Source organism: Cornus florida, unplaced genomic scaffold (genome assembly GCF_030987335.1).
Source record: "Cornus florida cultivar Cherokee Brave unplaced genomic scaffold, ASM3098733v1 CherokeeBrave_3.0.0_Hap2_Chr08, whole genome shotgun sequence".
Taxonomy (NCBI): Eukaryota; Viridiplantae; Streptophyta; class Magnoliopsida; order Cornales; family Cornaceae; genus Cornus; species Cornus florida.
Genome location: NW_026775578.1, coordinates 70,146,598 through 70,163,531, shown reverse-complemented (window position 1 = coordinate 70,163,531; position 16,934 = coordinate 70,146,598). Strand labels below are relative to the sequence as shown.

Below are 16,934 nucleotides of genomic sequence, written 5' to 3'. Positions count from 1 at the left end.
AGGTGTTCGTCAGTTCCAGGTTTAGAGCTTGATCATGCTGAATAAATACAGTCACTCATTCCTCCGACTACATATGACTGCTTTCTATGTTTAGCTTTGGATTTTATTTCAGTTGTTTCCTTTTCAGTTTGGGATTTTAATAGGGGTCCACAAGACGGATTCCCGAGTTGTTTAATTAATGGAGGTTTTTGATTATTAGATTTCAATTATATAATTTTGAGAATTTTTTAATTTAGAATTCTTTCAGCTTTATTATTTTATTCTTATTTCATTTTTGTATTCCGTGCTTATTTACATATTAATTGTCTGGTATCCTTCGGATCTGTGCTCGGACTTGATCACCCGTGACTTTAGAATCGAGGGGTATCACAATATCTATATTATATCAACCATTTTTGGATACAAAAACCGCATTAACACCTTCGAATCAACATTCAAGTTCAAATCAATACCTCATCTCCTCTAGCCTTCATAGTCTCTTTCACCAGATTCATCAACAACATTATAGAGAGAATATTAAGTTATAGAGAGAAATAGAGAAGGAGATAGAGAGAAACCTAACTTTAATGTCGCCTAAGGAGTAGAACATTTGTGTATCGAAAGGATTTTCGTTGCAGATGAGGATTTTGGTTACAGTGCTAGTGGGGTTGGAGAAACCTGTAGCACGACTTTAGGGTTTGTATATAACCTTTAAGATATTGTAAACTTAATCTAATGGCCAAGATGAATCTATAATTTGGGTTAGTGGGCTGGACTTTGCTTGTTTAATGGGCTTCCAAATACCAAAATTATAATTTGGCTACATAATACACACACACACTAAATGATTTGGGCTGATTTTTTTATATATGGGTTAAGTTTTAAAATATATATATATACACACTAAATGATTTGGGCTGATTTTTTATAAATGGGTTAAGTTTTAAAATATAGTAAATATATATATATAAATAAACCTATTCACGAGCTGACGAGCAAAGCTTAACATTCTCGGCTCGTTTATTAAACAAACGAGTCCGAGCTCCGTTCATTTACGGTACTCTATAAAAAGTGGGGTGGGAAAAGCTCACAATTTTTATCCACGTGTCAATATTTGATTACGGTCTTATGCATCCAGGAGACCACGGTTACCCTAACCTAAATATTCTTAAAACAAGCAAGAGAGCCCAAATGGTCCTCTAGGGTTTTAGAGAAACCTGCAATTCCACTTCAGTAATGGCGTTCTGGGGTAAGTTAGTTTTGCATCAGAAGTTCTATTTTCTTGCATTTTCTTACACACGATTCTCAGCAGCCAAACACAGAGTTATTAATTTGTTTTCATCAATATATGTATATATATCCTTGTGATTTTTTTATCAGGAATAGTATTAGAACCGGACAGACCGTACATTTATTTGCACAATGGGGAAAGAGGAAGGCTTCGCATATCTCAGGTTTGTTTACACGGCTCAAAACAATTCATATATGCGTGTGTATGTATAGAGAGAGATTGTTTTAAGGTTTTGACAGTTTTCTAGATTTGATGTTTTTATTTGAATCATTTATTTTTATATCTCAAAGTTAGTATAATATAGGTCGTAAAAATTTAATATTGGATTTGCTGGGACAAGGTTTTGTTGATTGGAGTTGAGTTATTTGATACTGTTTATTTTAGTTGTCTTTGTAAATATTGAGTGTTTGATATTGTTCATTTTTTTATAAAAAAAATTGGCGTTATAAGTATGTTTCAAGGATTTTTTGGAACTTGGCGGTGAGGATAATTTGTGGACCCAGAAATTGATCTAAAAGTTCAGTAGTGGTTAAGCTATTAAGCACTTCTTTATTGAAGTTACTTGAATTTTCATTAAGGAAGTACTTATCAGGGTCTATTCATCTCTTTTACGTGTGATATGATCATTTCAGGTCAGAAATTATGTTTATATGATCACTACTCCTGAAAATTAGAAATTTGATGATGGCCGCATATTTAAGATTTTATTTTTTTATGCAGTTGGAAATTTAGATCATTTGAATTTAATGGAATTTTGGTTTTTAATTTATTTTAGGAGTTTTGAAATTTACTCAGTTTTGCTATATCTATTCAGAATTTTTGAAATTGGACCTGGGTTGGTATGCTTGACATTCGGTACCTTGTGATGATACAGGCAATACTAGACGCTGGCAGTCGTTCATCAACAGAGAGGAGCATGGTTGAATGTTATGTAGAAGATAGGGAACCAGTATACATATGTTCGTTGGAGCCAAAAAGAACTGTGACATGCCCATTGAATCTTGAGTTTGATGAGCATAAATTAGTAAGGTTCAAACTTATTGGCCCTGGCAGCGTTCATCTATCTGGTTTCTTTTCTGGTGAAAGTAAATATACTTTTACAATACCTGAATAGTATCCTATTTTTTTTTTTTTTAAGCAGTAATTTTTTTTTTTTGGTTCAACTGGTTTATCACTCTTGTTATTCTTTATAAATTTAATCTTAGACTTCTTTATAAATGTCCATGTAATTCTGTGATTGTGTTTGTAATCTGTTTTATGCTATTTTATATGTCCTTAACTATGATGTGAAGTGAGACTGATAGCAATGGATCGAATGACTATGATACTGAAGATAAACACGGGGATGGCGTTATTGATGGTGATCTCGACATGTTCCCTTCCTCACCTGTACCTGACGATGGAGGTATAGTTCTTCAAATTTATATGCATTTCACATGATTTCAAACAGCATACAAATATAGGGTTCTGTGCTGTATCTTATACAAATTTTATCCTTCTAATGAGATATTATGTGGGACGGTACCAAGTTGAATTTGTTATTTACATGATATTGCTTACTGGAAAATTTTGTCACTATTTGTTGTACCCTTTGTTTGAGTTCCTTGCATACTTACAACTTGTGAGAGAAATCTAGATTAGGCATCAGGAAAAATTAAGTTTGTTGAAGATTTCGGCCCAAGTAGTCAACTGACTTCACTAGAGTTTGGTTTTTTATTGGGAAAATTATGTAAGAGCTCAGCAATTATAGCTCCTTTTATTATTATTTTTTTGTCATATTTTTTAAAGAAAGTATGAATATTATCTTTACAATTGTTTTTACTACCACTATAGGGGTGACAATCCATGTTGTTGTGTCGTTTCACGGCATGGGAATCATGTTATATATATGGGTTGACACGAACATGGCACGATTTTTAAACATGTAACTCGACATGACCCATGTAACCTGATTAATAAATGGGTCAAAACTTGACATGACACAACAAGACATACTTAATTAAAATTTTAGTTAAGCGGATCATTTACAACACGAGCGTGACATGTTTAGTTAAACGGGTCATTTCTAACATGAACATGACACGGGTCAAACATGGCTTCGAGATGTTTAATTACTGTCTCAATTCGGGCCGACATGATTATGACCCGAACACGAGTAAACCAACCCTAACCCCTCTTATCACATGTTGTGTTAAAGTTGTGTTAGTGTGTCGTGTCAAATATTGCCACCCCTACTACTATTAAGTCTGTTATTATTACTACTGTTATTATTACTAATATTATTTAAAAAAATCTGAATGAATAACCAAAAAGTTTCTGCTGATGCTAAATTTGGTGAATATAAGAGTGCATGGCAAGAAAATTTTGAAAATTGCTTTGAGTGAAATTGGTGTGTTTATATTAAAGTACCCCCACCACTATTGACTTTATGAACTTTTTTATTATAATCATAAAATTGAATGTTTACATTGCAAGCATCAGTGCATCACTTTTACTAAATTTCTGCTGTCTACCATATATGTTCTCTCAATTCAAAAGAATTTTTGAATTTTTATTGGGTCCTCATTGTCAGCATCTAACTTCTACTCTTTTTAGCTAATGAAATTTTGTTGGTTCCTATTAGCTGTAACCAAGGAGATACCGAATGATGAGAAACCTTCTAATGAGAATGGTATATCTAAACAACCAAAGAAGAAACATCAGTTAAGTGCCTCTGTTAAAGGCAACTCTCAAAGACAAAATGTTGTCAGGAGTGGTACTGGTGTCCCAGTCTTGGAAAGTGAAGATGAAGATGGTTTTCCAATATCTTCCCCCCGTAAGAGCAATGCTGATGTTCTGAATGCTGAAGGAAAAGAAACAGAAATGGAAGATGACAAAGAAGATGAGGAACCCAAGCAAAACAAAGCAAAAGATGATCCTTGTAGTCTTAAAAGCCTAAAAAGAAAAGTTGATGCCGTTGTTCGAAATCGCGAAGAAGCAAGGTGATAGATCTACACACACTATTTAATGGGAATTTGAAACAAGTGACTACATATTTGTTGCTTGATGCTACATATTCATTTTTAGTTGTTTCTTGTCTGTACTTGTATGCACGGAGCTCTATTCCCTGGTTGGGTTAACCTTGAGAATGCGTAGTTCAATTTCTTTCATTTGTCTATCTTGATTTATTCTCCTTTCATTTCTTGGAAGCAGGGAAACTGTCCAACTTGTTGATTCTTCACTTGCAACAACTGAAGAAATTGTTGAAAACAGTATTAAGAGAAAGAAGAAGAATAAAAAGAAGAAACTAGAAGGTCGAGAGGAATATGATACACAGACTGAGGTGGCGGCTAGTTTGGATGTTGATCAGGCTTTACCAATTGGAAAGGAACATGATGAGAAGCTAACCACTCAGAAGTGAGTTCTGCCATCCCCCCTTTTAGATTCCTAGAGATAATAATAATTAAAAAAAAAACCAAAATGTTATAGTTACAAATGATGAGAATCTACTCTCTGACCTTACTTACCATCCCATTAATAACAATCCAATTAACTTATTACAGCAATATGAAGTCAACCACATTATCTTTTCAATATTCTCTCCATTCTACTAGTCCCTTTTCAGAATAAATTGCAGCCCCCCTTACTCCTCTGTGTGCTTGTCTACTGTGGGTAAATCTTCCGCAAGGTTGACAGCCTGAGAGTTGATGTAAGGACGACATTGTTTGGAAGATGAAAATATTGGCCTTCCTCACTGCCCTACACACTCAGGCAGGAAATCATTTATAAGCTTTTAGGTGTCTGGAACTTCATGGTCCCCTATGTATGCTTTTTAGACTTTGCAAAAGCATATGACTTAGCTATACCTAACACATCCTTTAAAAAAAGGAGAAGAACACCTCTTAACATTTAAAAGTGGAATAAGTAAAATACAAATTATTGCTTGTATAGAAGAAGGGAATGGACCTCATGTAAAATGATCTTGGAGAGAGCCTCACAAACCAACACAGCATACTAATTTTAGACACATTAATTAAAGGGGTTAAAATATAGAAAAGCGAAAAAAGGACATAAAAACATTAAGTGGAAACAACTAAAGGGAAGTAAGGCAACAATGTTTAAAGATCAAATACTGCTGCGTTTGGTGTGCATGAATGGAATGGAATGGAATGCCCATTCCAACCTTTCCTTTGTTTGGTATGCAATTTAAAGTGGGAATGGCCATTTCATTGGAATGAAAATCCATTTCACAACTAAACCTATGGAATGACCATTCCATTCCCAAGTAATTTTTTTAAAAAATCAACTTCCCAAAAACCCTCATGTTCTAAGTCCAAAAACCACCACTACCTTCCACCACCACGACCACCGCCTTTTACCACCTCCACCACCACCACCACCACCAACTTTCACCACTGCCTACCACTTTACACCATCATCACCACTGACACCGCCTTTCTTTGTTGCAGTCACCACCACTCACTGCCATCGCTTTTCACCCCCGCCACGACCTTCCACCACCACCACTGCCACCGCCTTTTACCACAACCACCACCTTCCGCCACCAATGCCTTATACCACCGCAACCTTCCACCACCGTCTTTCTCCACCCTCACCAAGCTTACACCACCATAACCGCCACCCCCTTCTACCACCACCACCGCCTTCCGCCACCACTGTCACCGCTTTTCACCACCGCTGCCGCCGTCTTCCACCACCACCATCAACACCATTCACCACCATTGCCTTCCACCACCACCGTCACCGCCTTTCACCACCACCACCTTCCACCGCCTTTCACCACCACCATCGTCACCGCCTTCCACCACCACCACCGTCACCGCCTTCCACCACCACTGCCTTCCACCACCCCCGCCACTGCCTTCCACCACCACCGCCACAACCTTCCACTACTGTCACAGCCTTCCACTACTACCACCACCACCTTCCACCACCGCCACCTCCACCTCCACTTTCTTCCACCACCACCACAGTCACCTCCATTGGCTTCTACCACCTCCACCTACACCACTATCTCCTTCCACCACCACACTACTACCATCGCCTTACACCAACACCATTGTTGTCTTCCACCACTACCGCCGTCTTCCACCACCACCACCACCACCACCACCACCACTACCGCTTTCCACCTCCACCACCATCCACTACCGCCACTGTTACCATTTATTTTAAAAAAATTATAGAAGAATGTTATTTTGTTAATTTAATTTATTTGTTACTAAAAGGGATATTTTGAAGAATTCAATTTGAAATTTATTCTATTCTAAATTCTAAGTTGGTCCAACCAAACAATAGAATGGTTATTATCAGTCCATTCCTACACATTTCATATTTACAACCAAACAATAGAATGAGAATGGCCATTTTATTCCATTCCCATTCTCATTCCATTCTCACTTGCATTCCATTCCATTCCATTCCTGCACGCCAAACGCAGCATAAAGGAAAAGCAATGGGATTGGAATAATGATGTAAATAACTTGTGTTTCAAAATGGCAAATTATATTAGGAATAAGGTGAAAGAAGTTTTGGGCAAGACTAAAGGTGAGAAATTCATTAAGGGGACATGGTGGTGGAGTAAGTGCAACAAATAATTGAACAAAACAGGAAAAAGGTTTAAAGCATGGCAAAAAGTAAGCTACAAGAAGACTTGGACGAAAAAACTCAAATTTGAAGCATAGAGGATAGTAAGTAAAGCTAAACAAAACTCATTAAATGTCCTATATGAAAAACTAGGTGGAAAAGACGACGAAAAATGTATTTATAAATTAGCAAAGTATCGAGATAGATCAACTAACGACTTGAATCATATTAGTTGTATTAAGGATATAGGTAACACAATACTGGTCAAAGAAAGTGATACTTGAACTAGATAGAAGAATTATTTTCAAAATCTATTAAACGAGGAATACCCTAGAGAAGAAGTAGAAAGAAATGAATTTAACATGGGAATAACAAATAAAATCACCAATGAGGAGGTCGACGACACACTTAAGAAGATGGGGAGTAATAAAGCGGTAGGTCCGGATAATTTACCCATGGAAGCTTGGCGAATGTTAGGCATGTATGAATCGAGTGGCTGACAAAGTTGTTTAACAACATCCTAAAATAAGGCATGATGCCAAATGAGCGGTGAAAAAGCACAATGGTACCAATTTACAAAAATAAAGTGGATATACAAAATTGTTGCAACTATAGAGGAATTAAATTAATGAGTGACACAATGAAAATATAGGAAAGGGTAATAGAACAAAGACTAAGGAAAGAATCCACGGTATCCGATAACCAATTCGGATTCAGGCCAGGGAGATAAACAATGGAAGCTATTACCTATCAAAAAAAAAAAAAAAAATGGAAGCTATTTACCTACTTGGACAATTAGTTGAAGAATGTAGGAGTAAGCAACAAGATTTACATATAGTTTTTATAGATTTAGAAAAAGTGTATGATAAGGTCCCAAGAGATAATTTGGTAGGCCCTACAAAGAAAACAAATTCCCTTACAAATGATAAAAAGGTATCCAAGATATCTATCTAAATACACAAACCAAAGTTCATACCACATGTCGTGACGCTAGTGAGTTTCCCATAAACGTAGGATTGCACCAAGGATCGATATTAAGTCCATATTTATTTGCAATAATCTTAGATTAGATTAAAAAAGAATTCCAAAATGAGATCCCAGGATGCATGATGTTTGCCGATGATATCTAAAGAGTACTTAGCATTCAAAATTTCAAGCTAAAAGTGTAGAGAAAGAATCGAAAAAATTGTGAATTAGTCGAACTAAAATCGAGTATAGAGAGTGTAAATTCAATAAAAATTTGGACATTGATAATGTAACGATAACACTTCAAAATTAGAAAATTACTCAACAACCACTTTTGTTATTTAGGATCAATAATATAAAAGGATGGAGAGATAGATAGTGATATAACTAGTAGAATTGGAGCTGGTTGGACAAAATGGGGACAAGTTAGTTGGATTTTATGCGATAAAAGAATCACGCATAGGCTAAAAGGAAAATTCTATAGGACTGTTATTAAATCTGCTATGTTGTATGGATCTATAGGACTGTTATTAAATCTGCTATCTTTTTTTTTTTTTTCCTTCCCCTGTGACCGACTTTGCTTATTTCTTTTGTTTGGTAGAAGTATTATAGTCAAGTTGAACATGATGTATAATGATGTTTGACTTAGTTACATGGTTTTTTGTTTGTTTGTTTGTTTGTAAAATATGTGTTCAGAAGCATTGATGTTGATGTTGACTCAACTCCTGAAGAAAATCCCCCTGAGAAGAAGAAAAAGAAGAAAACGGGAAAGAGCAAGAAACAGGAGAGTGGAGTAAATGCAAATATGGAGCAAACTATTACAGGTGAGAATGGATCCACAATGGAGATAGAGGGGAACACTGAAGCCAAGCCATTTCAAGTAAGAACATTTCCAAACGGATTGGTTATTGAGGAGCTAGCAATGGGTAAACCAGATGGAATAAGAGCTAATCTTGGGAAAAAGGTGATTTTTCTATGTTCATTAAGTTGAATATTGCATGAATTTTTCAGTTGTAGCTAGGATGGAGTTCATAAATATATTAAAGGCCCTTAATAGTTTTAGTATATGTCGTGTTTATTAATCACAGCCTCCTTCTTGTCTTGTTCCAAACATATGAAACACTATATTTTGGAAATCTTCTTACAGGGACATAGATATTCGCGTAGCTCAATGCATTTGTCTTTTTTACGATATAATTTATATCCTCAATTGTGGACAAATTGTGCACTTTAATAAACTGGCTTCTTTGATTTGTCATCTCAGAGTTGAAGAAAAACATATCCATGCTAAAATGACCACAACTTTTTTTCTTGCTAAGTAAGATTTCATTAACGACGCTCAAGAGGGGAGAGCTCCCAAAGAATTAATGACCACAACTTAAACACCAGCTATAGCATCTATGGAAATACTACCTCTACCAACCACATCTAGAGTATGCAGCATACCTCTTTCTCATTTGTGTATCATCGTGATCCATGTTCTAGGTAATATTTTGGCTCCATCCCTACCCCCCATCTCCCTGACTGAAAAACGATGCTGTAAAAAAGATAAAAAAAAAAAAAAAAAATTAGATATCCATGTGATATATTTCTCTCTCTCTCTCTATTTTCCCTAAACAAACATTTTATTAACAAAACAAAAGAACAAAGGAGTAGGGATGCAGAAGCAAGCCACCCTAAAACAACAAGACTAAGAAACCCCATTTCCAGGAGTGGCAGTAAAAAATAACAAAGAAAAGAATCCTGTAAAAGGATTAACAGTGCAAAATGACAAGACACACAGCCCATTGACAAGATACCAACTCCTGCAACTATAACTAACACAAAACCAGAACTCAAATGGTGAACAGTCCCACCAATTCCTGCAGATGCATGCCCAGAGAATCAGCCACATTCCAAATGATTGTCTAGTAAGTTGAGTAGTGTTAACCACCACTTCGTCATGTAATTTTTTATTCCTAGAACACCATAGCTGCCAAATAGTGAAAGTGAAAATTAAACTCAGCATCTTTCCGCAATGAGGCTTCACAAAGGATTGAGAAACAAACCAGTCCACCATTTGATCAAAGTTTCCCACAGTTCCCCACTTGTGAGTTGCGCTACGTTGGGGGGTGGGGGTTAATAGGTTCAATTCGCACTTTTGTTTAATTTTTGCTTATTTTAATTATACCGAAATAAATCTAAAAACAAACCCACCAAGTAATAAATAAAGTAAAGTTTGGGATGACTCCAGTAGGGTTTTAGCGTGGAAACCCAATCAGTAGAAAATCACGGAGACTTTTGCAGTATCGAGCGAAATGATACACTATCTTGAAGCAAAATACAATAGACTCTGACTCAGGCTCGCACCCTTTCCACTCTACCAAAGCCTAGTTGTTGAACACCTTTGGCTTTGCGACTCATCCAAACGCTCTCGACTTCAGGTTTATTCCTCAATCCTTGTAGACAAGTTGTGTAGAATACGAAAACTCCTCGAATGATATGTTCCCTTCGTAGCACGATCGAATCCTCCTATCAATGATTTGTAGATCAATGAAAATCAAACCTAGGAACAGAATTTGTCTGAATCTTCAATATGCTTGTACTCCGATCAGAAAGAGAACACCATCCTAATTCCCTCAAGTGTACTATTATGTGATCTCAATGAAAACAAGCACATAGAAAAATCAATATGATTCTCTGTGAAAGCTACTCTCACAAGGCTCTCTCAAGTTGCAAAAATTGTAATCTCAAAAGCTGTGATGAATCACAAGGGAAAGAGAGTATATATAGGTATTAGAGTCCTAACCTAATTTAGAAAAACAGCCACAAGTCGTGCAAGGACTTCTCTCTAGGATTTAACCAAAAAAGGAAAGTTGAATTCTAACAAAACTGAAAGTTTCTTTTTAAAATTCGTAAAGTGCAACTGTCAGAGTAAGTGGGACCGGTTGGACTTTGACAGTTTGCACTCTGGAATTTGTTCATCTGGAATTGGCCAAGTACGACCGGTGGGAAAAAGTTGGACCGGTCGGACTTGTTCGCTTTGTTATTTTAAACATAAAAACCTTAAATGCAAACTAATCCAACTTAAAATAAAATATAACTGTGGAATGTGTCCTCACTCACATACCTTCTCTAATATGATGTTCTCATCGAATCGAAACATGCTTGCACATGTAGTTCCGCTTCCGTCATTGAGACTCGAAGTAAAACAAAAATTACAACTCGACCGGACATGCTTTGACACCGAAATTAGCCAATTACAAAATCATACATCTCACACTAGTTGAATAAATCTACCAACCAAATCCAAACTGCATGAGCTGTACTAGAGTTGGCAGCTTATTATTCAAGGCCATAGTTACACTTGCTGCAGGCCTACCCCCATTCCAAACTAATATGGACCAATACTTTCTGGGAGCTTCAGACCTATAATGTTTCCAGAACGACTTGCAAGAAGTATTTCCATATTTCTACCTTATCCTATCAGGACCAGGTTTCACAGGGACATTAGGAATTTGATCCCAGATCTCAGTAACTCCTTCCTCCATGAAAACTGGTTTAACCCCATCTTTCATTCTGCCGAACAGAGCTGATGAATGCTACCTGGGTGAGATCAAACTGTCTAATAATTCTATGGCCGAAGTGTTGGAATAATGAAGCCTTCACCCCAAGGGTCTAAAAAATAATTTCAAGGAAAGGCCATCACCAACTCAAAATTCAACATTTGCTGCCAAACTCTCTGACTTCTAACATATTTTTTCAAAACACAGAATGTTACTTAGGTCTTCCTATGATTGATAGAAACCTAAAAAAGAAAGACTGCAAGGTTCTGATTGATAAGGTTGCTGCTAATCTCAATGGATGGGGATCCTTAAATTTATCTTTAACTGGTAGGTTGGAGCTCATCAGGTCAGTGATATATCCAATCATTCTCTACTGGTTTAATGCCTTCAAACTTCCAATGACTATTGCTTCTGTTTTAAAAAGGATGATGAGAATTTACATATGGGGGTAGTAAGAATTCTAAGAAGCTGCACTTGTTGAAATGGAAAATGGTTACTAGTACAAAAGCTGAAGGGGGTTTCGGATTTAGAAAAGTGTCTGAAATTGATGAAGCCACTAAATGTAATTTGTTCTGGGACTTCATTCAAGAGAAGACTAGAATGTGGATTCCTTGGGTGAAAAGTCATTACACTCGACATGTGATGCTCTTTCCTAGTGTGTGCACAAAAATGTGTTAATTTTAGAATATAAAAGAAATGTGCAAAGTGGGCATCAACTTTTATAATTTATAAAAGCCACTAAACACTTATACTATGAAGTATAGTGAGAAGGGATCGTCCTTAGGGATTATGGGATGGAATCTAATTCAACATTAGTGGACGTGAGATTGAAAAAGAGTGTGATTGGTGATTAAACTAATGTAAAATTAATAACATGCAATTCAAATTAAAGCTAGTGAAGTAGGGTTTAAGAGATGGAGGAGAGGTCTTAGGGCATAGGAATCACCACTAAGCTCATTCACTAAACAACATGCTTTCAACTAATGGGGAGAAACAATATTGTAATCACAATGTGGCTAATACAAAATGCAATAATAAGCATGGACTATCAAATTCAAGCATGAATTGTCTACCTAACTACAATTACTCTAAGGTGTAGAACAACCCAACAAGATTTAGCATAATCCATCAAACTAATTGACAAGTGTTGCACACATTAATCAAGAGGATAATACAATTTGCAATAATAAGCCATGGACTATCAAAGGCAATAATAAATTGTCTACCTAACAAGAAGTAAACTAGGGTGTAGAACAACCTATCAAGCCTAAGCCTTTTTTCCATCAATTTAATTGAAAATGTATCCAATAAGTACCATGCATAGCCATCACTAAATACAATTAGTAAAGGTATATAGTGTAGAGATTAATTCCCAATCAATTACACATAAGACAACATGCAACCAACATAGAGAATTAATGGATAAAACCTTGGTAGAACCAAGTTCTCATTACACAAGACTATAGCATCAATTTCAATGTATAAATCCCCAAAAGTTGAAAGACAAGAGTTTAGATTACAAGCTTAGGGCTCATCCAAGCCCTAAGAGAGCCCTAAGGAGAAGACTAGCCACTCATGGAGAAGGTGGATGTGGTAGAGAAGAGCCCAAGATCAATCCCCATGACTTGCTTCATCTTCCTCTTCTTCTTGGTTGAAACCCTAGAGAGAGAGTGTGTATGAATTAGAGAGAGAGAGTCCCAAAATTGTATCTAATCCTCCTAATCATTTTCCAAAATGTCCAACCCTTGTCAAAAAGGGCTAATTCCCTTATATAGGTAGCTCAAATGACACCCCAAATGGTTAGACCTTGTGCTCTAGGACCTCCAAATGATTGCACCACGAGCACACCTGAAATCGGGCTTGAATTCTGTTCTGCACGGTTTTCGAGGCAGTTCAATCGATCACACTGTTGGTTCAATCGATTGAAGCATGGCGCATAAATGGGATGAGGACAGAGCTGAGATATTTAAGCAGATAAGGACAAGAATATTTATGAGGATAAGATCGAAACTTACGATCAATCATAGGAAGGTTCAATCGATCGAAGAGGATGGAAATTTTCTGGGGATAAGGACAAGAGCTTCGATCTATCATAGCAGTTGTTTGGAACGATCACAGGTACAATCGATCACACTGGAAGTTAGATCGATCGAAGATGAAATTTTTTGCAACTTTTGCTTCCATTATGCTCTATCTTCTCACCAAAACTGTGGTTGACCTTCCCAAGGCTCTAATTCAGCTTAGTTAGCTCATTTCAACTTTAAGCACCTGAAAAGGGGAAAAATATAAAATATGGCTAAAGCGGGAAAATAAGATAGAATAAGGTCCTAATATACTCAAGATTAGGGGCTTAAATGCACACATTTTAGCGCTTATCAACATGAATTTGTGTGGTCTTGTGCAATCAAGCAAAAACATCCATGTGATATTTTTGATGCATTGTCTTAATGAACTTGTCTGTGCCAAAAGGGGCATTGTGCTGCATGATATTCTGCAAGATTTTTTTGAGCCAACATATCATACAGTAAAAGTTTCATCTGAAACCCCTGGTAGCCATGGTGTTACATGATACTATGCAGGTGTTCCTTTTGAGCTAAAATATCACAAAGTGTAGCAGTTACATGTGGAAAATGCCTGATGCACATGGATGTCCATGAATTTGAAGCAAAGTGATTGACATTCTTAAAAGTTGAGTTCTTCCCACTGGTTTGGATTGTATTGCAAAAATACGAGAATGAAAAAATAACTGCATTAATTACCTTTTAACTGATGGGGAAAAAGAAGGATATATTACTTTCAAGAGAATTTTTATAACATTTTAATATGATTGTCTTCAATTTCTACTACAATTCAAATTTTATATAATGTGCTATGCATTCCTGAATGGCAAAAAACTTATTTGTTCTCAGGTCAGCGTCCATTACATTGGCAAGCTGAAGAAGAATGGGAAAATATTTGACTCTAATGTTGGCAGAGCACCATTTAAGTTTCGCCTAGGTATTGTCATAAAGACAAACATATGGACAAGCAGGATTCTGATTGGTTATTTGCTTTTAACTGTTTCATATTGTTCTTACAGGTGTAGGAGAAGTTATAAAGGGATGGGACGTCGGGGTTAACGGTAATTTTATGATGGCTAACACTTGGTTTTTGATTAATTGTTTCATATGTTCTTCGAACTTATAGCAATTTTATGTATATCTAACAACCAGGCATGCGTGTTGGAGACAAGAGAAGACTAACTATTCCACCTGCTATGGGGTATGCAGTTTTTATTATTTCTCTTGAACATGTGTTATAGTTAGATTCGGAGCAAAAAGACTAACGATTCCACCATCCATGGTGTATGCAGTTTTTATTATTTCTCTTAAACACATATTATAGTTAGGTTCGTAGCAAAAAGACTAACGATTCCACCATCCATGGTGTATGCAGTTGCTATTGTTTCCCATAAACCCATGTTGTAGGTGGTTTTGTAGCGCTTGGGGACCAAACTCTTGTATAGCATTTATATATGTTGTAGGTGGTTTTGTAGCGCTTGGGGACCAAACTCTTGTATAGCATTTATATATCAATTTTGGCCCCCAATCTTTTTTGTTTTCCTTCTTTTGTACAAATGGGAACTCTCTCTTAGTGGAGGACATGGCAAAATTAAATAATTCCATTTGTATTAATTAACATGGCATGATTTAGTAGGGACCAGTTTATCCTTCATTTTGGGATGTTTCTTGAGTATACAGGGGATGCCCAAATTCATATTGTTCTGTGTGTGTATGTGTGTAAATTTGTGCATGTATATGTATATAGTGCTTATTTCCTCTTAGAAAATTTAATTTTTTATTGCAGATATGGAGCTCGTGGTGCTGGTGGGGCTATACCACCAAATTCATGGCTGCTCTTTGATGTTGAGTTAGTAGATGTTCGTTGATTGACCTCCTCTAATGTTGTGAGATATTCCCTCTTATCTTCTCTATTGCTCCTTTTTGGAATGCATTTATGCTTGTGCAAACCAGGAGGTGGAAGCATGGATCTTGAACACTCTCCTTTTTGTTGTTTTATATGAGAAAAACGGTTTTGATTTTTGCCACATTTGGAATTGTTTTTAGAATAATGGTCATGTGACTATGTGGGCAAGGGTTTTTGAGAAAAAGGCTGGTGCATTTATGCAGCCAAATGGTATTAGGAGTTTATCTGTGCGTGTTGCAATAGAGAATTTTCCTAGAAGTGAGAAGAGAAATTGTGCTGATTAAATTTTGGAGGAGCTCTTTTGCAAAGAAAGATCCAATCTTTGATACCAATATATATGCGTCGCTAAATCCTGATTAAGCACTTTGTTTATTAGCGGAAATGCTAGTTTGTTATACTGGCGTATCTGTGGTTTGGGCTCGTTTACTCTATTTCCAGTTAAATTTTATATGTGCCACATTCTTTGTTTGAAATGTGTTAATTCCCATTGAAGAGGGGTGGAAAAAAAGAAAGAAAGGTGGATAACAAGTCTGTCACAACTTCATAGGCAGAATGATTTAAACCAAAATAAAATATGCAAATGCTCAAAAGCCTAATGAAGATCTGTTTGGTGCTTGACTATTAGTCTTTTACTTAGTTTTACTGTGTTTATAGTGTGTCCAACAGCACCATCACCATGCACTCCTTTCTCTACAACCATGCTAATCAAATTAGGCATGACACTTTGGAGTACTTATGGTTGTTTCAAAAAAAAAATTACTGGGATTTAAGGTTTGTCTGGATGTAAATTTTAGATTTTTTTTTTTTTTTTTTGGGGTACACTTTTGGAGTACTTATGGTTATTTTTAAAAAAATTTACTGGGATTTAAGCTCTGTTTGTTTGGACGTAAATTATCTTTCAGAAAATATTTTTTTATATTTATGGTGTTTGATCTCAACCTGGACGTAGACTTGACAAAGTAAAAATGTTTTACCTGAAAAGGAAAAATATTTTCGAAAAAGAATATTTTACATCAAAACAAAGGAGCCTTAAGGTTTGTTTGGATGTAAAAATATTTTTAGAATTTTTTATTTTTTATTTTATTTTCTGGTGTTTGGTTGTGGTAAAATATTTATGTAGAAAAAAATATTAAAATTTATAAAATAATTTATTTATTAATTTTCTGTATTCGATCTTAATCTAGACAACAAATACTAAAATATATATATATATATATATTACCTGAAAATGAGTGTGGGATGGGGGATTGCATACAAGTGATTGTGGATTATGGTGCCTGAGACCACATCTTTGACAAAAATAAATTAACTAATTAAAAAGAAAGATTATTAAATTAGAAGAGACTAGAAGGATTAATAAATTATAAGAGATGAGATCATGAGAGGGAATGCGTCCCACCTATTATTTGATGCCTTTCTGCTTATGAAAAATAACGCCAGCTTCATTCGTAATTCCATCCAAAAAAGGGATTTCAAAAATTCATTCTCTTCTATTAAATTTTCATCAAATTTTGCCAAGATGAATGAATAAGTTTATACAATGTGATAAAAATATTCCTGCCAAAAAAACAAAATCCTAAACCTAAATAAGGACTAAAATT

The 16,934-nt window shown here is 35.9% G+C and overlaps 1 protein-coding gene across 3 annotated transcripts; it reads left to right on the top strand.

The window, feature by feature from the left end:
- Positions 1 to 1,077: 1,077 nt before the first annotated feature.
- LOC132271976 (peptidyl-prolyl cis-trans isomerase FKBP53-like) lies at positions 1,078 to 15,696 on the top strand. Of its 3 annotated transcripts, none has more exons than XM_059773494.1 (11): positions 1,079 to 1,228; positions 1,360 to 1,433; positions 2,145 to 2,299; positions 2,563 to 2,675; positions 3,894 to 4,251; positions 4,463 to 4,666; positions 8,519 to 8,786; positions 14,277 to 14,364; positions 14,447 to 14,488; positions 14,580 to 14,628; positions 15,214 to 15,696. In XM_059773494.1, exons 1-11 carry the CDS (start codon positions 1,216 to 1,218, stop codon positions 15,293 to 15,295), a joined length of 1,446 nt encoding a protein of 481 aa, XP_059629477.1. In that variant the 5' UTR covers positions 1,079 to 1,215; the 3' UTR covers positions 15,296 to 15,696. The 3 variants fall into 3 exon arrangements, with proteins under 3 accessions (XP_059629478.1, XP_059629477.1, XP_059629476.1); XM_059773493.1 differs by having other exon boundaries at positions 2,145 to 2,383; XM_059773495.1 differs by lacking the exons at positions 14,277 to 14,364; positions 14,447 to 14,488; positions 14,580 to 14,628; positions 15,214 to 15,696 and adding an exon at positions 13,947 to 14,245 and having other exon boundaries at positions 1,078 to 1,228; positions 2,145 to 2,383.
- Positions 15,697 to 16,934: the final 1,238 nt, after the last annotated feature.